The following is a 22,267-nucleotide window of genomic DNA, read 5'->3' as shown; positions in this document are numbered from 1 at the left end:
CTCTCACTCCCACATGCCTGTCACGCTGTCAGTAATGAGATTCTACTGGGCTGCAAAGACCAAAGAATCACAAGTTCAAGAAGCAAAAAAGAAGGATTTTCTCCCTCCTGGTGGGGGTTCGTGTGTGCAGCGAGTGATAAGGTAGAAACCAAGGAGGAATTTATTTCCTGACTGCGGGTCCAGTAAAAAGACCTTGAAGGAAACACTATGAACCGCACTAACACAAATGAAATCCATTCCAAAGATACACACGTGCGCATGATAAACACATAGAGAGAGGCCACAGAAGGGAGGGGGGACCAAGAAAGGAGAAAGGGCGGCTTTGACTGTACCCCCAAGCCCCGCAGTGGAATGAGGTTCACACTGGAAAGAATTGCTTAAAGGAGCCTGTTTGGACATATACCAGGATTTGGGATGAATTCTTTAAGGGAATGACTAAACCTTCATCTCTCCTCTTTGATTCCCATCTCTTTTATTTGGTCATGCAAAGTGATAAGGCTATTACTAACATCCCGGGCGGGGGGGGGACCCTAAAAATTAATCTGCACTGCCTGACCTCCCCTCCTTCTCCCCTCCCCCAACCCCAGGGGGACTAAAGCTGGGTTTGTCTGAGAATAAAGCAACTGGTGGATACAATCCATGGAAGGGAAATAAATCACATCAAATGTAATGTCTGCTGTCTGCTATCATGGAGATGAAAGAGCCAGCTGACCGAGTGACAGTCTCTTCTGCATTTCAGCTGATATCTAGTGACAGCCCAGACATAATTTTCAGCCAAGTAAGAATTTGGGGACTCAAGGGTCAGGATGTTTAAATGTATCTTTGTGAGCACATTGACAAACTCTTTGGCTTTGGTTTTATCTTGCAAACATCATGGGCAATAATGTTGGCCTAACTTCATAGGGGCAGGGAATGAAACCGGAGATTTTGCTGCAAGGGTTTTTTGTTTCTGTTTGTTTTTGTTTTTTTTTATAAAAACAAACAAACAAAAAAAGCTCTGGAATTCTATTTTTTTTTCTTTTCTTTCTTTTTTTTTTTTAGACAGAATTTCGCTCTTGTTGCCCAGGCTGGAGTGCAATGGCGTGGTCTCGGTTCACTGCAACCTCCACCTCCTGGGTCCAAGTGATTATCCTGCCTCAGCCTCCCGAGTAGCTGGGATTACAGGCATGTGCCACCATGCCTGGTTAATTTTGTATTTTTAGTACAGATGGGGTTTCTCCATGTTGGTCAGGCTGGTCTCGAACTCTCGACCTCAGGTGTTCTGCCCGCTTCAGCCTCCCAAAGTGCTAGGATTACAGGTGTGAGCCACCATGCCCAGGCTGGAATTCTATTTTTTAAAAATTTATTTTATTTTTTTATATTTTGAGACCAGGTCTTGCTCTGTTGCCCAGGATGGAGTGCAAGTGGTGTGATCATAGCTCATTGGAGCCTCAACCTCCCAGGCTCAAGCCACCCTCCTGCCTCAGCGTCCCAAGTAACTGGGACTACAGGTGTGTGTTACCATGCCCCCCATTTTTTTTTTTGGATTTTTAGTAGAGATGGGATCTCACTATGTTGCCCAGGTGGGTATCGAACTCCTGAGCTCAAGCAATCTTCCTGCCTCAGCCTCCCAAAGTGCTGGGATTCCATCGCACCCGGCTGGAATTCCATTTCTTAATCCTCGTCCTCCTCTTCCTCTTCTTTATCATCATCATCTCAGTTTATTTCAGGGTAGGCTCAGGACTAAGTGCTTCATACATCAATTAATTTCCTTTACTCTTCACAACAATCCTAGGAGGTAAGCATGACCACTTCCATTTAATGATGGGAAGCCTAGCCTCAGACACGCCAAGTAATTTGTCCAAGATCACACAGTAAGTAAGTGGCATGGTGGAATTTGGTTATTCCTAATATTTTCCCTCCTACTCTCCTGTCCCACTTCCCTTTGCAATCAAATAAAACCTTGAACCAAAATACATGTCTTCTGACACCTGACATCTTTCAAAATTGTGTATGAAAGCCAGAACACACACACCTGTGAAGGTGAACATTTCCGATTTTGTTGATTCAAGGGACACACTAGCAGGCTAGAATTTCCTAAAAGATTAATATCCCGATGTATAGACCCGGCCAAGAGCATGTGGCCTTTTGCTTTGGTAATCTGTAGCACATGTGCCAAAGTGGAGGTGGGTGAACAGATACTGCTATGAAAAAGAACAGGGGCCATGTGAAACATGACACACTTTCTAGTCTTTGATGGAGAGTTAGGCAATTGGCCCACATCCTGCTATGGGAACTCAATTTTCCCATCAGAAAGATGAGTTTGAGTTAACAATAGAACTTTGAGAAATATAGCTGCTGGTAAGCTGCAGGCGGTGAGCCAGTAGAGAACAAGAAGTTTCATTCTACGTGTACCACACATGCCTCATTTTATTGCATTTTGCTTTACTGCACTTCACAGATATTATGTGTTTTACAAATTGAAGGTTTGTGGCAGCCCTGCTTCAACTAAGTCTGTTGGTACTATTTTCCCACACTCTGTGATCATTGGAGCAGCACTTTTAATTTCCTACAAGAAGCTTTCCTTTGCATTCACAATTTGGCTGTTTGATGCAAGACGCCTGGCTTTTGGTTTGTCTCACTTTCAACATGCCTTTCTTACTCAGCTTAATCATTTCTAGCTTTTGATTTAAAGTGAGAAATGTGTGATGTTTCCTTTCACTTGAACACTTAGAGGTCATTGTAGGGAGATTTATTTGCTTGTTTTTCAGACAGGGTCTCGCTCTGTCACCCAGGCTGGAGTGCAATGGCGCAATCACGGCTCAGTGCAGCCTCGACTTCCCAGGCTCAAGTGATTCTCCCACCTCAGCCTCCTGAGAAGCTGGGATTACAGACACACACCACCATGCTGGGCTAATTTTTTGCTTTTTTTTTTTTTGAGACAGAGTTTTGCTCTTGTTGCCCAGGCTGGATTGCAATGGTGTGATCTCAGCTCAATGCAACCTCCACCTCCTGGTTTCAAGTGATTCTCCTGCCTCAGCCTCCTGAGTAGCTGGGATTACAGGCATGCGCCACCATGCCTGGCTAATTTTGTATTTTTAGTAGAGATGGGGTTTCTCCATGTTGGTCAGGCTGGTCTCGAACTTCCGACCTCAGGTGATCCACCCACCTTGGCCTCCAAAAGTCCTGGGATTACAGGCATGAGCCATGGTGCCCGGTAAATTTTTTGCTAGTTTTTTGGTAGAGACAGGGTTTCACCATGTGGCCCAGGCTGGTCTCACACTCCTTGGCTCAAGCAATCCTCCCACCTCTGCATCCCAAAGCGCTGGGATTACAGGCATGAGCCACTGGGCCCAGCTATCCATCATGTAGGGCTATTAATTGGCCTAATTTCAATACTGTTGTGTCTCAGGGAATAGGAAGGCTGGAGGAGAGGGAGAGAGGTGGGGAACAGCCAGCTGGTGGAGCGTCGGAACACACACAACATTTACTAAGTTCACCGTCTTATATGGACAATGTTTGTGGTGCCCCAAAACAATTACAATAGTAACATCAAACATCACTGATCACCATAACAGATACAATAATAATGAAAAGGCTTGGCTGGGTGCGGTGGCTCTCACCTGTAATCCCAGCACTTTGGGAGGCTGAGGCAGGTGGATCATGAGGTCAGGAGTTCGAGACCAGCCTGGCCAACATGGTGAAACCCTGTCTCTACTAAAAATACAAAAAATTAGCCAGGCGTGGTGGAAGGTGCCTGTAATCCCAGCTACTCAGGAGGCTGAGGCAGGAGAATCGCTTGAACCTGAGATGCAGAGGTTGCAGTGAGCTGAGACCATGCTACTGTACTCCAGCCTGGGCAACAGAGCGAGACTCCGTCTCAAAAAAAAAAAAAAAAAGAAAAGAAAAGGCTTGAAATATTGTGAGAATTACCAAATGTGTCACAGAGGCTTAAGGTGAGCACATGTACTAGTGAAAAGGTTTGAAATATTGCAAGAATTATCAAAATGTGACACAGGGACATAGAAGGCCATATGTCTTCTATCAGTTAGCTATTGGCGTGTGACAAGCCATCCCAGAACTCAGTGGCTTAAAATAATCAGTGATTATTTCCCATGAGCCTACAAATTGGCCGGGCAATTCTGCTAAAATCATCCAGGCATGGCTGATCCCACTGGGTGCACTCATGTGTCCGCAGCCAGCTGGCAGCTAGGCTGAGGCTGGGTGGGATGAGCCAGCTTTGCTCGGTGGGGTCTCTCATCCCCCCAGGAACTAACTTGGACCCATTCTTATGGTGAGGTTCTAGGAGAGAGTGGAATTCACGTGCAAGGCCTCCTGAGGCCTAGGTTTGAAAATGGCATGATGCGATTTCCTGTGCCTTCTATGGGCCAATGCAAGTCACAAGGCCAGCCCAGATTCAAGGGGTGGGGAAACAGACTACACTTCTTGATGGGAGGGGTTTCAAGGTCACATTGTAAAGTATGTGGATACAGGCAGGGGTGGGAATTATGGCCGTTTTTTGCCATCAGTCTACCACAGATGTACACAATATGTCTGAAACACTGCAACATACTGATGGCTCATGTGTAATGGGCAACAGGTTAAATCCATTAAGACACTAGTTCAGGATGAATCTTTCTCCAAATTCTCACCCAGGAAGAAGGGGAAGGGGTGGGGGAAACACTGGGAATGATGGCAGGCTGTTGGCAAGTGGCTGGCTTTTGGGGATGTGGTTTTGGGAGTCCTGGGCTAAGGCAGGATCCACATAAAGAACTGGAGGAGTGAGCCCAGGTAGAATCCTTTAGGCAAGATCAAGGTGGGCACGGTGGTGTGCACCTGTGGTCCCAGCTACTCAGGAGGTTGAGGCAGGAGGACAGCTTGAGCCCAGGAGTTCAAGGCTGTAGTGAGCTATGGTTGTACCACTGCACTCCAGCCTGGATGACAGAGTGAGACCCTGTCTCTAAAAATATATCAACAACAACAACAACAACAACAACAACAACAAACAAACAAACATGCTCCTTGAAGCGCAGAGATTCATTCTGGAAAATTCTCAGCCAATAAATTATCTCTCTCCCCTATTCTCTTTTTCTTGGGGATTTCTATAAGCAAATGTCAAACTTTAATTTATTTCCTATTTTCCATCTCTTTATCTCTCCATGATGCATTGTGGTTAATTTCTTCAAATCAATCTTCCAGTTCATTATTATTATTATTATTATTTTTGAGACAGAGTCTCTCTCTGTCACCCAGACTGGAGTGCAGTGGTGTGATCTCAGCTCACTGCAACTTCTACCTCCCAGGTTCAAGTGACTCTTGTGCCTCAGCCTCCCAAGTAGTTGGGATTACAGGCATACACCACCACATCTAACTAATTTTTATATTTTTAGTAGAAACGGGTTTTCACCATGTTGGCCAGCGTGGTCTCAAACTCCTGGCCTCAACTGATCCACCCACCTTGGCCTCCCAAAGTGCTGGGATTACAGGTGTGAGCCACCACACCCAGCCAGTTCATTATTTTTCTCTTTAGTTTTGTCTAAACCACTTTAATTTATCCAGTATTCATTGTAATGACTCTATTTTTTTATTTCTACAAGTTACATTTGATTTATTTTCAGATCTCCGTATTCTTTTTTTCAATGTCTTGTTCCTTCCACTTATTTTCAAAGTTTAAATTTATGTCTTTAAAAACTGTAACATATTTAGCGGGTGGGGAGGGCTTCTTCAGACCATTCTGCTGGGCACTAACGGTCTAATTCTGATTGTGTTGTTTCTGCAACCTTTCTTCATGGTGGTTTTATAAGACTGGATTGAAAACTCATCTTTACAGCTGCTCATACATGGGAATCTGTGTAGCCTAGATTGAGAACCTATTTTCTCCAGAGCAGTTTTCTCTTTTAAAAAATCATTTAGGCTGGGTGCAGTGGCTCACGCCTGTAATCCCACCACTTTGGGCGGCTGAGGCGAGCAGGTCACCTGAGGCCAGGAGTTCGGGACCAGCCTGACCAACATGGTGAAACCCCGTCTCTATTAAAAATACAAAAATTAGCTGGGCGTGGTGGTGGGCACCTGTAATTCCAGTTACTCAGGAAGCTGAGGGAGGAGAATCGCTTGAACCCAGGAGGTGGAGGTTGCAGTAAGCCCAGATCGCGCCACTGCACTCCAGCCTGGGTGACAAGAGTGAAACTTCATCTCAAAATAAATAAATAAATAAATAAAAAATAAAAAGTATGGCCAGGTGCAGTGGCTCATGCATGTAACCCCAGCACTTTTGGAGGCCGAGGTGGCAGGATCACTTGAGCCAGGAGCATGAGACCAGCCTGGGCAACGTAGGAAGTCCCCACCTCTACAAAAAGAATTTGAAAATTAGCCAGGTACACCTACAGTCCCAGCTACTTGGGGATGCTGAGGTGGGATCACTTCAGCCCGGAGGGGGTCGAGGCTGCGGAGGGTGGTGTTCGTGTCACTGTACTCCATCCTGGGTGACAGAATGAGACTGTCTCAAAACAAATTATTTATTTATTCATGTTAGAGACAGGGTCTCACTGTATATAACCCAGGCTGGAGTACAGTGGCACAATCATAGCTCACTGCAGCCTTGAACTCCTGGGCTCAAGTGATCCTTCCACCTCAGCCTCCCAAGTTGCTGGGATTACAGGCACAGGTTACCAGTCATGGCTAATTAAAAACAATTGTTTTTAGAGACTGGTTTTCATTGGGAAGGTTCTGTGAGTTGATGTCTAGAATCAGCTGTCACAGCGAGTATCTGATAAATATTAGTTCCTTCCCCTCTTTGCATATTTGGTGCCTAATAAATGCTTATCAAGTCAAATGAAAACAAGACGGATATAACTGACGACATGAAAATTTCTCAGGATATAGGAGCAGCTGCCAAGTTCTGCACAAGCCCTCAAGGAAAGGCAGTCGGTAACTCTCCCCAGCAAGCACCCTCTGGACACGCCCCCTGGGCTGGGATTGGAGGAGGGATGGCTGCAGAAATGGCCGTGAAGTGGCCTTTTCCTCAATGAAGTGTGCACACCAGAGAGCTGCCACCAGGTGGTGCTGTGGTGACCATGTAAGCCCCGGGCATCTCCCTGGCAGAACCCTACCCCAAGAGCTTCCTACAATGCCATTCCCATTAGAGAGGGAGGGAGCGCCCTGGGAGTGGGGTCTGATCACATCCTAGAGCGCCCGCCCCTCCCTGGAGTCCCTGAGATGGAGCCATGAGTATGGGACTCTGGGCTTAGCCCTGCCTGGAGGGCAAGGCCATTTGGGTAAACCCTCAACTATAGAATTAAAGGGACAGGCCGGGTGCACTGGATCATACCTGGAATCACAGCATTATGGGAGGCCGAGGCGGGAGGATTGCTTGAGCCCAGGAGTTTGAGACCAGCCTGGGCAAAATAGTGAGACCTCTTCTCTATTTTATTTTTATTTTATTATTATTATTATTATTAATTAATTAATTTATTTTTTTGAGATGGAGTCTCACACTGTTGTCCAGGCTGGAGTGCAGTGGCACAATCTCTGCTCACTGCAACCTCTGCCTCCTGGGTTCAAGCGATTCTCCTGCCTCAGCCTCCTCAGTAGCTGGGATTACAGGGATTACAGGTGCCTGCCACTACGCCCGGCTACTTTTTTTTTCTTTTTTCTTTCTTTTTCTTTTTTTTTTTTTTTTTTGCATTTTTAGTAGAGATGGGGTTTCACTATGTCGGCCAGGCTGGCCTTGAACTCCTGACCTCGTGATTTGCCTTCCTCGGCCTCCCAAAGTGCTGGGATTACAGGCGTGAGCCACCACGCTTGGCCAATTTTTTTGTTTTGTTTTGTTTTTTTTAATTAAAGGGACAGATAAAGGGTCAGTAGAAAGAACCCTGGTGTGGGTGTCAGACAGGTAAGCGGCCCTCCCTTGGCTCCATCACTTACAAGCTGTGTGACCATGAATAAATCTCCTGGGCTCCCTGCACCTGCTCTCTCGAAAAACAGGGACTGTTCTGGTGTCCCCCCTCCAGGCTGGCCGTGCAGATGGAGGAGACACCACTTGCAAAGGGCCCGACCTGAAAATGGTACTTCATCCTTCTCTTGGGGCAGTTCAACAGGTATCCATGGAGGCCCTGTCCCTGGGCATCCATGCTGGAGCCGCCAGCCTCAAGGAAGCTGAGCGGGCGAGAAAAGAGGAATCCAGGACCGAGCGCGGTGGCTCAAGCCTATAATCCCAGCACACTGGAGGCCGAGGTGGGTGGATCACCTGAGGCCAGGAGTTCGAGACCAGCCTGGCCAACATGGTGAAACCCCATCTCTACTAAAAATACAAAAATCAGCCGGGATGGTAGTAGGCGCCTGTAATCCCAGCTACTTGGGAAGCTGAGGCAGGAGAATGGCTTGAACTTGGGAGGCAGAGGTTGCAGTGACCCGAGATTGCGCCATTGCACTCCAGCCTGGGCAACATGAGCGAAACTCCATCTCAAATAAATAAAATTAATTAATGAAATTAAAGTTTTAAAAAGAGGAATCCAGGACTAGAAGGTGTGCGGCTTCCCCAGCTGCAGGGAGGACTGGCTGAAGGATGGGGTGTTCAGGAGGAGGGCCCTTCCCCTCTGAGATCACACCTGGTGGAAATGGGGTCTGCCTGATTGCTGTTCCCTCTGCGCCCTGCACAGGTCCTGGGATGTCATGGCGTAGGTCACAGGAGACATTTGCTGGCTGATAGATCAATTAACTACATCAAGTGAAAATGCTACTACTGAAGGTTCAAGTCAGGGCCTGAGTCCAGGTCTCTGCTTTCTGCTGGACGGGCCAAGCCCTGCATTTTGGACCCTGTTCATCTCTCCAGCCTTGTTTCTCACAACTTCCTGGCAGAAACCTTGGCTGCAGTCACTGGCCCTTCCCAGCGCATGCACCTTCCTGCCTCTGGACTTTGGGTATTGCCAGTCCTGCGCCCTCCGGCCTTCTGCCTGCCTCGAAGCCTCTCGAGGCTTACCTGTCCTTCAAAGCCTGCCCTCTCCTCCCTGGCGCCCTCCCTGCCTTCTGGAAGGAAAGGCTCCTCCTTTGAACTGCTGCAGCCCTTCAAGTCTAGGCCCTTGAGATGCAGCATTTGGTTCTGTTATTCACCTGCTTTAAGCCTGGCATCTTATTTTCTTAACTAGGTTGTAGGCTCTTTGAGGGCAGCAAGCTTGTCGGAAAAGGCAGCATAAAAGAAGGGTTAACAGGAAATGGTTTAGACATACATGAATTAGAATCCCAGGCTTGCTAATTACTGGCTGGGTGCCCTTGGAGAAGTCACCTAACCTCCCTGGGCTTCAGGTTTCCCATTTTCAAAAATGGAAAATGGGCCAGGCGCGGTGACTCATGCCTATAATCGTAGCACTTTGGGAGGCTAAAGCAGGTGGATCACCTGAGGTCAGGAGTTCAAGACCAGCCTGGCCAACATGGTGAAACCCCGTCTCTACTAAAAATACAAAAAAATTAACTGGGCATGGTGGTGGGCACCTGTAATCCCAGCTACTCGAGAGGCTGAGGCAGGAGAATCGCTTGAACTCAGGAGGCGGAGGTTGCAGTGAGCCAAGATCACACCACTGCACTCCAGCCTGGGCAACAGAGTGAGACTCCATCTCAAAATAAATAAATAAATAATTAATAAAAATAAAAATGGAAAATGAAGCCATGTGCAGTGTCTTATCCCAGCACTTTGGGAGGTCGAGGTGGGAGGATCGCTTGAGGCCAGGAGTTTGAGACTAGCCTGGACAACATAGCAAGGCCCTGTTTCTACAAAAAATTCTAAAAAATTAGCCAGGTGTGGTGGCATGCGCCTGTATTCCCAGCTATTTGGGAGGCTGCAGTGGGAGGCATTTGAGCCCAGGAGTCTGAGACTGCAGTGAGCTATGATGGTGCCACTGCACTCCAGCCTGGGTAACAGAATGAGACCATCTCTCAAAAAAAAAAAAAAAAAAAAAAGAGAGAGAAAATGCAACACCTGGTTGCCAGTGTCATAATGCCCACACCTTCCAAGGTGACTGGGAAGAAGAAGGAGACGGACTCTGTTCCAGTCTGGCACACAGTAGGTGCTCAATACACACCAGCTCCCTGGTGTATTTCTTAGTTTGGAGAGGAGCAGGTATTCTCCACCAAATTTCTGCCGAGGAATGCGGCGGCACCAACTAAAAATCATGCTTCCCATTGCTCCCTGAGCCTGAGATCCAGGTACAACAACAATCCCATGAAGCAACTGCTAACTACACACAACGTAAAACCACTCAAACGAAAATCCAACTTGAGACTCGCCACCTAGTTGTAGCTTCCAAGTACCCCGGTACTCATCAAAGCTGAAGAGAACTCCAATCTGGGTTCTGAAGAAGTCGCTGCTGCAGCCTTCCTGACACATCTCTGTTCAATCAGGCAGGCACCTCATAAAGATTATTCCCAGCCATGGCATTCTCCTCATGGTCCGGGTTTGTAAGCTCTAGCCCTGACCCTTCCAGCTAGCCCAAGGCAGAGACATCCGAGGCTCTGTTGGCTAATTATGTTTGAACCTGAGTTCACTTCTCAAAATGAGAGGGTGCGACTCTCAGACAGAAGAAGTCAGGTTGAGATGGAAGGTCTCACTACAGGTGCAGCTGGCGTCACTATATACCCTCACAGACAGGAGAAATATGCAGTCAACTTTTTCTGTTTTTGCTTTGATTGCTGGGAAGCTAATAGTTCAGTTACAGCACTGGGTAATAACAGATAAACATAATAACCATAACAGTAACAAAACAGTGGCTACTGAATGTCTATTACTTGTGAGCCATTCTGCTAAGTGCTTTATTTATTGATTGATTGATTTAGAGACAGGGTCTCCCTCTGTCACCCAGGCTAGAGTACAGTGGTGCGATCATAGCTTGCTGCAACCTTGAGCTCCTGGGCTCAAATGATCTTCTGGACTCAGTCTCCCAAGCAGCTGGGGCTACAGCTGTGTACCACCATGTCCGGCTAATTAAAAAAAAATTTTTGGCTGGGTGCAGTGGCTCACACCTGTAATCCCAGCATTTTGGGAGGCCGAGGCGGATGGATCACTTAAGTCAGGAGTTCAAGACCAGCCTGGCTAACATGGCAAAACCCCGTCCCTACTAAAACTACAAAAATTAGCCAGGTTTGGTGGCAGGCACCTGTAGTCCCAGCTACTTGGGAGGCTGAGGCAGTAGAATCGTTTGAACCCAGGAGGTGGAGATGCAGTGAGCCAAGATCACACCACTACACTCCAGCCTGGACGACAGAGAGAGATTCCTTCTCAAAAAGGAAAATAATTTTTTTTTTTTTTTTTTGTAGAGATGGCGTCTTGTTTTGTTGTCCAGGCTGGTCTTAAACTCCTAGGCTCAAGCAATCAATCCTCCTGCCTTGGCCTCCCAAGGCACTGGGATTACAGGTATGGACTACCAGGTCTGGCCCTGATTAAATTTTTACATTTTATTTATTTATTTAATAGAGATAGGGATCTTGCTATGCTGGCCATGGTGGTCTCAAACTTCTGACCTCAAGGAGTCCTCCCGCCTCGGCCTTCCAAAGTGCCGGGATTACATGTGTGAGCCACCACACCTGGCTCCACTTAATTCTTTCAATTGTCCTATGAAGAAAGTATTACTAGACACATTTCTCAGGCGAGAGGACTGAGGTGTAAGACTAAGTACATGGGGTCTGTTTGCTCAGCTGGTAAGTGGCAGAGCTGGAATTCAGATCCAGGCCTGGCTGCAGGTGCCTTCTGCTCCAGGCCTGCCTCCCTTGCATTGGATCTTCCCAATGGACTTAGAGCTCCTGTTCCTATTTGTTTTTCTCTGGGTCCTAATGTTTTATATTTGCCCATAAGTTTAGTGGCTTTATTTCCTGAAATGCCTGAAAATCTTTTGGGGGAGGAATGATGGGGCTTTGCATAAATAAATAAATAAATACGTGTCTAAGAAAACGAGTTAACAAAAGATAGAAAAAATAAAGAACAATGAAGGCCTAGTAGAGACCCGAAAGGTCAGAGTTCACACATGAACACCCTGTGCTGGGGTGGCAAAGACAGGGTCCCCAAAACTCAGGGTCTGTCATTAAATCACAGGTACTGGGTATGCACTGACCCACAGGCAGAAACATTTTTATCTTCTGCTCTGCAAAACAGGCCTGGCAATTTTCTAAAAGACAAGTTTTGACAACACTGACAATGCAGGCTTGATGATCAGGGAATCTTAGATACGAGGAAAGAAAAAAAAAACAGTTTCCATTACAGAGTGCTGGGAACTGAGATGATTAATTAACATGTAAGTTAATGAGACTTTGGGGTGTTTTCTTCTCCGGTTGGAATTCTCTCCAACCTCAGAGGAATGCTCCTTTGCTGCAGAGGGTCTGGATTCTTCTGTTGTTGTTATGGACTGAGACTCACACATGGGACCTGGTTATGCAAAATTCTGAGTGAGGGGGAGGCCTGGGAGGGAAGGAAACTGAGAATGGTCCCCAGAGAGGGGATCTCCTTCTGAGACTCAGACAGCCATCAGGGCTCACTGTGGGGGCCAGGAAAAGATACGTTCCTGCAGACTATTCTCTCTATACACCTGTGCTCGCCACAGAAACTTCAGCAGAGAATTTGTTTCCCTGGAGCTTAGGCAGACAGTGTGGGCACGTGCTCCATTGCTTGAGAGTGGCAGTTACTGCTGGACCTCGAGAAAGCAGGATTCAGTTTGCAACACTGTCTCCTGTGAGTTTTCCTAGTGGGACTGCTCAGCTCTGGGTGCAAAATAGATAAAAATTATATTTAGTGGCCAGGCGCGGGGGCTCATGCCTGTAATCCTAGTACTTTGGGAGGCCGAGGTGAGTGGATCGCTGAAGCTCAGGAGTTCGAGACCAGTCTAGGCAACATGGCGAAACCCTGTCTCTTCAAAAAATGCAAAAATGAGTCAGGCATGGTGGCACATGCCTGTAGTCCCAGCTACTTGGGAGGCTGAGGTGGGAGGATGGCTTGGGCCCAGGGGAAAGAGGCTGCAGTGAGTTGAAATCGTGCCACCGCACTCCAGCCTGGGTGACAGAGGGAGACCCTGTCTCAAACAAAACAAAACAAAACAAAACACACACACACACACGTTTTGGAAAAGTCCAGGGCCAAACCTGGAAATATACTGACCCTCCAGGTACTACTAACCTTGGGACTCTATCTGAGGGGCCAGCGGCCTCCCTGGACATGGCTCATCTCATTGCACATTCAAACACCAATAGCCTTAACAGATTCTCTGGGCAGGGCTTGATGTTTCACAATTTACAAGCAACTGACTCCATGATTAAATTGATCAGTCCTCTAAATTCCTGACTTACTACCCTTCGCAGAGTAGTCAGTTTCCTATCACTAGAAGCAACTAAGCAGAGGCTAGTAGACAGATGGATGATGTCAAGGGGATCCTGTACAGTGTGGAGGTTTGTTTGAACCAGACGATTTCAAACGTCTTTTGGAACCCTGAGTCTAGGAGTCCACAATCGCATGCTCATGGGACGAAAGAATGAAATGAGGCCCAGCATATCAGCCCCGATAAGATGTTCTAGCAGTGCCTTCTGGATCATTATCCTTCAACTGAGTGTTAAGTGCCCTTTACAGGAGTCAATGCTCTCAAGGCTGCAAGCCACCTACTGTACAACAGTCTTAGCCAATCACTCAGTATGTACTATGTGCCAGGCTCTGTGCTAAGAGCTTAGATGCGCTATTTTATTTTCCTTAAGAGGTGGGTATCGTTTGATCTACATTAATAATAAGGAAAACTTGAAGAATGTAGGGGACTTGCACAGGGTCATACCGTTCCCATGATCTTAACCCCATGGCATGAAGAATTGTGGCCTTCTGGGTAATTATGAGCAACCAACTCTTTACTCTGCATATACTTTATAGTTTAGGAGTAGAAAGTGTGTCTGCAAATGGCTACAGCAGGTGGTAGGAAAGACAGGCTAGGGAGACACAGTCCTGGAAGAAAGAACCCCTGGGGCACCTTTGTACAAGGGTTTCCCTGGTTCCCAGGGAGCGCTGCTGGTCTGGAGGTGGTGGGATGTCTGGCACAAGCTCTGACCCTGGGGCAAGGGGGCTGGGGGTGCATCCGGTGTCAGCGGCAGGAACACTGGGATCCTCAGCCTCTCCTCCTTCCGTGCCTGTGTTTCTCTCTGCCCAACTTCTTCCCAGGCCTCCTCCTATTGCTCCTATGGGAAGAGGGGGTGCTGGCCTCATTAGTCAAGCGTGAGGACACTGATGGGACACATGTACTAGTGGGCAGGTTGCTGTACATCAGGAAGCCAGACTGCAGGCTCTCCTCCCTCCTCTGAGCAAGGCAAGTCGCTGGAGGAGGTTAGGGCCACCTTCTCTCTCTCTGGCCCTTATCTGGAATGCGTGGGACCAGAAGTATTTTGGATTTCAGATTTTGGAATATTTGCATTATTCTTATTGGTTGAGCATCCCAAATCCGAAAATCTGAAATGCTGCATTGAGCATTTCCTCGGAGTATCATGTTGCTGCTCAAAAAGTTTTGGAATCTGGAGCATTTTGGATTTTGAATTTTTGGATTTGGGATGCCCAACTTGTATTCATCTCATATGGGGGATAGTCTCTTCTTTGTCTTCCTGCCTCCTTTCTCCTTTGATGCCACTGGCCAGGACCCCATAGGCCCCCAGATCCAGGGCTGGAGCTTTTGGGTGGCTGAGCCTGCTGTGTGACCAGCACAGCTTCTTCCCTGGGGGTTACTGGGTCCTAGCTTAGGTGGCGTTGAAGTGGTGGGTGCCCCAGTCATCATGCAGCTAAAGTCTGCGTGCTCATCTCTCTCAGGGACCCTGTGGGAAGAACGAAGTAATTTCCAAGGCTAGTATTTGGGCATTTCTGGATTCCTCCAGTCACAGCAACCAACTTCCAACACCAACACCAATCATCACTGCGTTTCAGGGTGCAGACTCTCTTGGTCTCCTTTCCTCACCTGTAAATTGAAGGTTTGGACAATGTGATTTCTGGAGGCTCTTCCAGCTCTGAGCTGGGGCCCTGGAAGCTAAGTGGATTTATCTAGTAGACAATGGGGGCTGGTGGCCAATCTGTGAGAGGAAGGTGAAGCGGGTCACCTGGTGACAATGCCCTGTGGGTTAACAGTGAAGCAGAGAGGTCTGACCCCTGAGGCGAGGCTGGAGCAAGCCCCCAAATTCCTGCCTTCTTTAAATAACAGAGACAACCCACATTCAAGGTGAGATCAAATGCATTTTAGCCGGTGGCAACTGCTAAGGTCAAGGGTGCCTGCATTCCCAGAGGGAAGCAAATGTCTTTGAAAGGGAGTCGGCAGGCTACGAGTCTTGGAAAGAGCCTGGGGGCTGATCGGCCTTTAGTTTAGATTAAAGCAGAGATTAAATGAATCCCACTTCTGTAACTCACTTCCCTGAGAGCTGCCAGTTGGGCTAAAGACATTACTGCTACATTAGTGAGCTCAGAGACAGTGAGTACCACAGCCTTGGAAAAATCCATTTGGATAAACTAATGGAGAATAAGAAAGGAACACTTACTTGTTGGGAGTCTACTATGTGCCAAGCATTATGCTGTTACATCCACCATATAAAAAGGCCAGCTTTGTGGTTGGACAGGCTGGAGTTGAACCCAGGTCCACTATTTGTAAATTGCTGCAGCTCTTTGCTGTGCCAAGTCCCATGCTAGGTGCCGATGACAGAGGGCAGAATGAAATGGACACAGTCCCTGCCATCAATCTCCTTATAGGCAAAATGGGAAAATCAATAACTATATCTTAGAGTTGTTTGTATATTAGATGAGGGAAAACAGGCAAAGCCCTTAGCATATCACTTGGCATATAGTAGGTGTTCAATAAATGGTAGTTATTAAATCCTAGAATAACCCCCAGAGGGATCAATATCCCAATTTTACTAATTAGTCTGAAGCCCAGAGAGGTGAAGTGACTTGCTCAAGGGTACCCAGACAGTAACTAGTGGAGTCTGGGTTTGAACTGATGTTTCTAGACTCTAAGTTCAGTGCTCCTTCTTTTGTTTTTCTTTTTTCTTTTTTGAGATGGAGTCTTGCTCTGTCACCCAGGCTGGAGTGCAGTGGCACAATCTCTGCTCATTGCAACCTCCACCTCCCAGGTTCAAGCAATTCTCCTGCCTCAGCCTCCTGAGTAGCTGGGACTACAGGCGCACACCACAACACCCAGCTAATTTTTGTATTTTTAGTAGAGACGGGGTTTCACCATGTTGGCCAGGATGGTCTCAATCTCCTGACCTCGTGATGCACCCACCTCGGCCTCCCAAAGTGCTGGGATTACAGGTGTGAGTGCTCCTTCTTTCATGTCATTCTCAGCTGGTTGCAATGATCCTTGCATCTTGAAGACACTAGGAAAAGTGATCAAATTGAGCCCGCTTACAGATGGCAAATGGATGGGGGAGCCAGGATTGACTAATGGACCCTAGGGCCCAGAGTGAAGCAGGTTCTGCAGGCTCTATGGTGCTGAATGAAGACATCTGCAGGCAGGCTGGCTCAGCTCAGGGTGTCTTGTCAACTGCATGGACAGGCCCACAGGGCACAGGCAATATGCAATATGTTGAATTAATTCCCTTCAAAGCCTTTTGGATGCAGAGGAGAATAAATGCATAAATAACCTGAAGCAGCAATTGATTTCCTATGGCCATTTCTCAGCTCAGCCAGCTACTACAAGTCAGTTGGAATTGAGTTTGCTTTCCAACTACTTAATTTTTCAAAGACTTTTAAAAGCAAAAATATAGAAAAGATGAATGCCACCTTGTGATCAGGGCCCAGGGTCCCATAGTGAGTGCTCAGATGCTGGCCGTTCCTGGCAGCAGGCACCACCTCCCTGCCCTTGGCACCCACTGGGGTCAGAAATACCCTTGGGGACGGGGTCAGTCACTCCCAAAGCAAATTCATGCCCTATGCTGGGACTTGGACTGTTGCTAGAGGGGGATTGTTCATTGCTAGGAATTCTGACTATGCTGGTTTCCTGACCAAAGGCACAATCATTTGGCAGGTGCATGTTTTGTCTTGGTTTTGAGTGGGCAGAGTCGTTACCCAGGCTGTGTGTGTGTGCCAGCCGATCAAGCCCGATGGACAGTCTGGAAGGGAGCGGGCCGAGCACAGCGTGGTCACTGGGAAGTTTGGGCAATAGATCAACCGGCTGGCCCAGGCCTTGGGGGCTGAGGAGTCCACTTTGCCAAGGCAGTTCGAGCCTTGCCACACCCAAAGGCCTCGAGCATGGTCCCCTGCAAGAAGCCCTCACAGCAAACTTCATGGCTGCCTTTGTGTCCCTCATGAGTGAATCAGCTCCTAACGTGTACTGGGCACCTCTACATGCCAAGGCCTGAGCCAGGGGCTGGTGACACAGAGGGGACAAAACAGACAGTGCCTGGTGATCGTGAGTGTGTGTTTTCCCTTTAAGCATCAGCCACATTCTAGCAGGGGAGAGAGACCTGTGGGCAGATGCATTGTAACCCAACGTGGTGAGCTTGGAAACAAAGATGGGCAAAGCACCGAGAGGGAGCAGGGAGGCAGCTGAACACAGTGCCATGATCCAGGTGTGGGTGATGGCCCTGGGTGTGACGCCTGGCTCGGCCACCTTCCAGCTCTGACTCTGGGCAAATCCCTTCGGCTCTCTGAGCTTAAACCTGGGAGGTGGAGGTTGCAGTGAGCCGAGGTCGCGCCACCGCACTCCAGCTTAGGGGACAGAGCGAGACTCTGTCTTAAAAAAAAAAAAAAAAAAAAGAACACGGGTCAGCCATTGCAGCTCCACATTCCAGCTTCATCATGCTAGTCCTGTAACCATGCACTAGTTACTTCACCTCTGTAAGCCTTAGTTTCCTCATCTGTAAAATGGGGATAATTAAAACCTCAGAGGATTATTGCAAGGATTAAATAAGGCATGTGAAGTGTTTAACTGTGCCTGGCACACACTAAGTGCTCGGCAAGGCTCCCGGCCTCCTCTGCTCCTCCCACACCTCCACGCAGGCGGTCTGGGTTTGCAGAAACCAATAATTGTGAGCTGGCCAGAGGAGGAGGAGGATGAAGATAAGGAATCAGTTGATCTTACAAGCAGGTAGTAGGGATCTCAGTAAACGCCAGTTGAATTTGGGCCTGTTTGTGTCTGAAGAGAAGATTCCTCGGCTACATGATGGATTTGAAATACTCATCCAGAAGGCCAGGGGTTCCCACGGGAGATCAGCCCTTCCCCGTCCTGTGGGGCGCATCTGAACATGTGGCGGGACTGCTCTGAGAATCTCAATAACAGTTGGGAAAATCTCCTCAGACGCCTTACAGATCTCTAGGATGACGCATGGTAGAGCTGGGTTCAGCCTTGGATGGGTTTCTGCAAACCCAAACTGCCTCCTGGAGGCGTGGGAGGAGCAGAGGAGGCTGGGAGGCTTGCTGAGCATCTGCCTCTATGTCCTGGTGGGCCAGCTTCTGCGACTCCTTCTGTTTCCTAAGCCAAGTGCTCTCGGGTTTGGAGTGGTAGAGATGGTCTCCATGTGAGGACAGGACGTGCAGACAAAGGGATGTCAGTGCCACCCAGGGGGCTGCCCTTGAACCTGGCATGAAAGAGCAGTAAGAACTTCCTTTACCAAGCACCTACTATGTGCCAGGTGCTCCGTGGGATGACTGATGTACACCACTGCTGATCCCCACACCACTCTGCAAAACCCAACTCATGTCTTTGGAAGGGTAGTTTCTTCAACATAAGCTCTGTGAGGTTGGTGCTATATCTATTAGCTGTCAACTCCCTAAAGCCTAGTCTAGTGCTTAGCACACAGTAAGTTCTTAACAAATACGAGCTAGTGGAGTGAATTTGATTTTGAATAATTCTCTCTTTAGAAGGTCTCATATGGTATATTGCTTTGACTGAAAACATCTAACCAGGAGGGGCTGAAATATTGTAAGATAAAAATAGGAGCTCTGCTAAAAATAGAACTACCATTCAACCCATTAATCCCATTAAAAGGTATATACCCAAAGGAAGATACATACATCTGTATGTTCACTGCAGCACTATTCACAATAGCAAAGACATGGAGTCAACCTAAATGCCCATCAATGGTAGACTGGATAAAGAAAATGTGGTACATATATACCATGGAATATGATGCAGCCATAAAAATGAATGAGATCATGCCCTCTGCAGAAACATGGAAGGAACCGGAAGCCATTATCCTTAGCAAACTAATGCAGGTACAGAAAACCAAATACCACACGTTCTCATTTATAAGTGGGAGCTAAATGATGGGAACGCATAAACACAAAGAGGGGAACAACAGACACTGGTGCTTACTCGAAGGTGGAGGATGAGAGGAGGGAAAGGATCAGAAACAGTAACTATTGTACTAGGCTTAGTAGCTGGGTGATAAAATAATCTGCACAACAAACCCCAGTGACATGAGTTTACCTACATAACAAGCCTGCACATGTACCCCGGAATCTAAAATAAAAGGTTTTAGGTAGGAGCTCTGGAGTTGGAAAAAGATATGTCAAAATCCTCATTCTAGGGAGAGCTCCTCCACCTTTCTCTAAATCCACTCTTCTCATCTGAAACTGGAGGCAGAACTACTGGCCCCATGGGGTGGTTGTGAGGGTGGGAGAGAATGTACATAAAACTGTGCAAAAACTGGGCGGAGAGCTAGGCCTTCATAGATGGTGGCTATTGCTACGCTGCTATTGCTGTGACAATGATGATTATGTCATTCCCATTTACGGGCAGCTCTGACTTTCAAGGCATTTTCACCAGGTCATCACCTCTGACTCTCTGGGCACTGGGCAAGGTCTGAGGCCAATTGCTGTCAAGGAGCCCAGAGCTTTGGCCCAGATCTGCTTGGGCCCTGCTCCCTGCCTGGCTGGATCCAGGGCTCTGTACTGGCCTTGGCTCTGTTGATTTGCTGGGAAACGTGCTGGGTGCCATTCCTACCTCTGTCTGCATGAAGGCCCCTTGGCGAAGCTCCTGGGTTTCCGGGCACCATCCAACACTGGGGTTCTCACCCAAGCACCCTCAGAGCCTGCCCCACTCTGCCTTTCCATCAAGATGTACTTCTAGCCTCCAAGCAGTAATGTGAGGGAAAGTAGGGGAAGAGAGGAATGTCCCTGTTTTGCAGATAAGGAGACAGCATCAGTGAGAATGGTGCCTTGGCTGAGATCTTAGCTTAGGATTAATTACAGAGGCCAGAATCCAACTATGGCCTTCTGGCTGCTAATTGACCGTGAAGCTCTAATATGTGTTCAGGAAGTAGAAGCTGCCATTTAGTGGTATCCTTAGGGAACCATGAGGCCCCCACGGTGGATATAGAATAAGCTGTGGGGATAGTTACTAGGTACAACAAGTAGTCAGAAAGAGTGAATAAGACCTAGTATTTGATAGCACAACAGGGTGACTACAGTCAATAATAATTTTGTTTTTTTTTGAGACAGAATCTTGCTGTGTCACCTAGGCTAGAGTACAGTGGCCCAGTCTCAGCTCACTGCAACCTCTGCCTCCTGGGTTCAAGCGATTCTCATGCCTCCGCCTCCCAAGTAGCAGGGAATACAGGCATGCCACCACGCCTGGCTAATTTTTGTATTTTTAGTAGAGACAGGGTTTTGCCATGTTGTCCAGGCTGGTCTCAAACTCCTGGCCTCAAGTGATCTGCCCCCCTTGGCCTCCCAAAGTGCTGGGATTATATGTGTGAGCCACAGTGCCCAGCCAATAATTTAATTGTACATTTAGAAATAACTAAAAAAGCCCTGGCGTGGTGGCTCACACCTGTAATCCCAGCACTCTGGGAGGCTGAGGTGGGCAGATCACCTGAGGTCAGGAGTTTGAGACCAGCCTGGCCAACATGGTGAAACCCCGTCTCTACCAAAAATACAAAAATTAGCCGGGTGTGGTGGTGTGCACCTGTAATCCCAGCTATTTGGGAGGCTGAGGTATGAGAATTGCTTGAACCGGGAAGTGGAGGTTGCAGTAAGCTGAGATTGCACCACTGCACTCCAGCTAGGGTGACAGGGTGAGACTCTGTCTCAAAAAAAAAAAATAAACAAATAAATAAATAAAAAATAAGAGTATGATTTTATTGTTCATAACACAAAGGATAAAAGCTTGAGGTGATGGATACCCCATTTTCGATGATGTGATTATTATGCATTGCATGCCTGTATCAAAATATCCCACATATCCCATAAATATATTTGCCTACTATGTACCCATACACATACACACAAAAACCACAAGCAAAAAATAGTGCCTACTTCACGGGCTCTTGTGAGAATTAAACAAAATAATGTCAGTAAAAATGTTTAGCATGGAGAGAAAAAGGTAATAAGCTGTTTACCAAATGGTTCTAGCTCTCTGTCTCTGACCACATGGTAGGAAGACATTTACTGGCCCCTCCTTCATGTGAGGAACGTCTCCAAGCCTTGCTTTGGCCAATGAAATGTTTGTAAAAGTCACATGTGTTACTTATGGGTGAAGGTGCTTTAAGGGCCAGTGCATAAGTCACCACATTCTGTCTCCTACTGAGGAACCATACGTTGATATGGAGCTCCCTCGACCTGGGCATCTACAACAACCAGAGTTCCCCTGGGTACCCAGACAGCATGAGTGAGAAATGAACCTTTGTTGTATCACACCTCTGCAATATTGGGGATGTTTGTCACTGCGGCATAACCTAGGCTGTCCTGACTGATACACTGTGAATGCTGATAACATTCAACTTCAAGTTCCATTTACTTATACAGCATGTACTCTCTGTTGGCATTATTCCAGGTACAGGAAGCACAGAGGTGAGTCACACACAATCCCTGCCCTCAAGGGGCTTGCAGTCTCAACACTTATTTGAAAGGAAGTTGACCACACTGAGCTTGAGGGAAGGGCAGGCTGGGCTGTAAGGGGCACCTTGGGAAGGGTGGTGATCCCTAGAGGAGCCACCCCTGGTGTTTGCAGAATCACCCCAAAAGGGAGAGGAAGCTGTGAAGACATTTAATTCTACAGGCAGCTTTTCCTGGGGAAGGGGAAGGAAGGACAAGTTTTGTTAGGGGCAGTGGAGAGGGGAGGCTGGTGGAAGGATTATGTGCTCTGGGTGACTCTAGGATTTACTGCTCTATTTTGTTACTAGCTCTCAGGGGACTCCAGAAAACAATTAGTGGATTCAAATGCATTAGGGTAATTCCTCTTTTACATCCCTTAACTCAGATAATGACAGCTATCCTGCAATTAGGAGAGGGTCTTCTCAGTGTGCAGATTAATTGGGTGTTAAACAGCAGGGCTGCCTGAAACCAGGCGGTGCAGCTGGGAGGAAT

The 22,267-nt window shown here is 47.5% G+C and overlaps 1 protein-coding gene across 11 annotated transcripts in view; it reads right to left on the bottom strand.

Moving 5' to 3' along the window:
• Positions 1 to 22,267, bottom strand: part of TMCO4 (transmembrane and coiled-coil domains 4) — a 121,670-nt gene that overhangs the window by 28,713 nt on the left and 70,690 nt on the right. The window contains exon 13 of one of the 11 annotated variants that reach the window (XM_063785420.1): positions 18,071 to 18,537. The exons of 9 other annotated variants lie outside the window; for them this stretch is intronic. In XM_063785420.1, the coding sequence (XP_063641490.1) occupies positions 18,263 to 18,537 (275 nt within the window). In that variant the 3' untranslated portion in view covers positions 18,071 to 18,262. Of the gene's footprint in view, positions 1 to 18,070; positions 18,538 to 22,267 lie in introns of those variants that run through there. One more of the 11 variants, XM_054680213.2, reaches the window with a different exon arrangement.

The sequence above is a fragment of the Pan troglodytes genome, chromosome 1 (genome assembly GCF_028858775.2).
Source record: "Pan troglodytes isolate AG18354 chromosome 1, NHGRI_mPanTro3-v2.0_pri, whole genome shotgun sequence".
Lineage (NCBI taxonomy): Eukaryota > Metazoa > Chordata > Mammalia > Primates > Hominidae > Pan > Pan troglodytes.
This window is presented reverse-complemented; position numbering and strand designations above follow the sequence as displayed.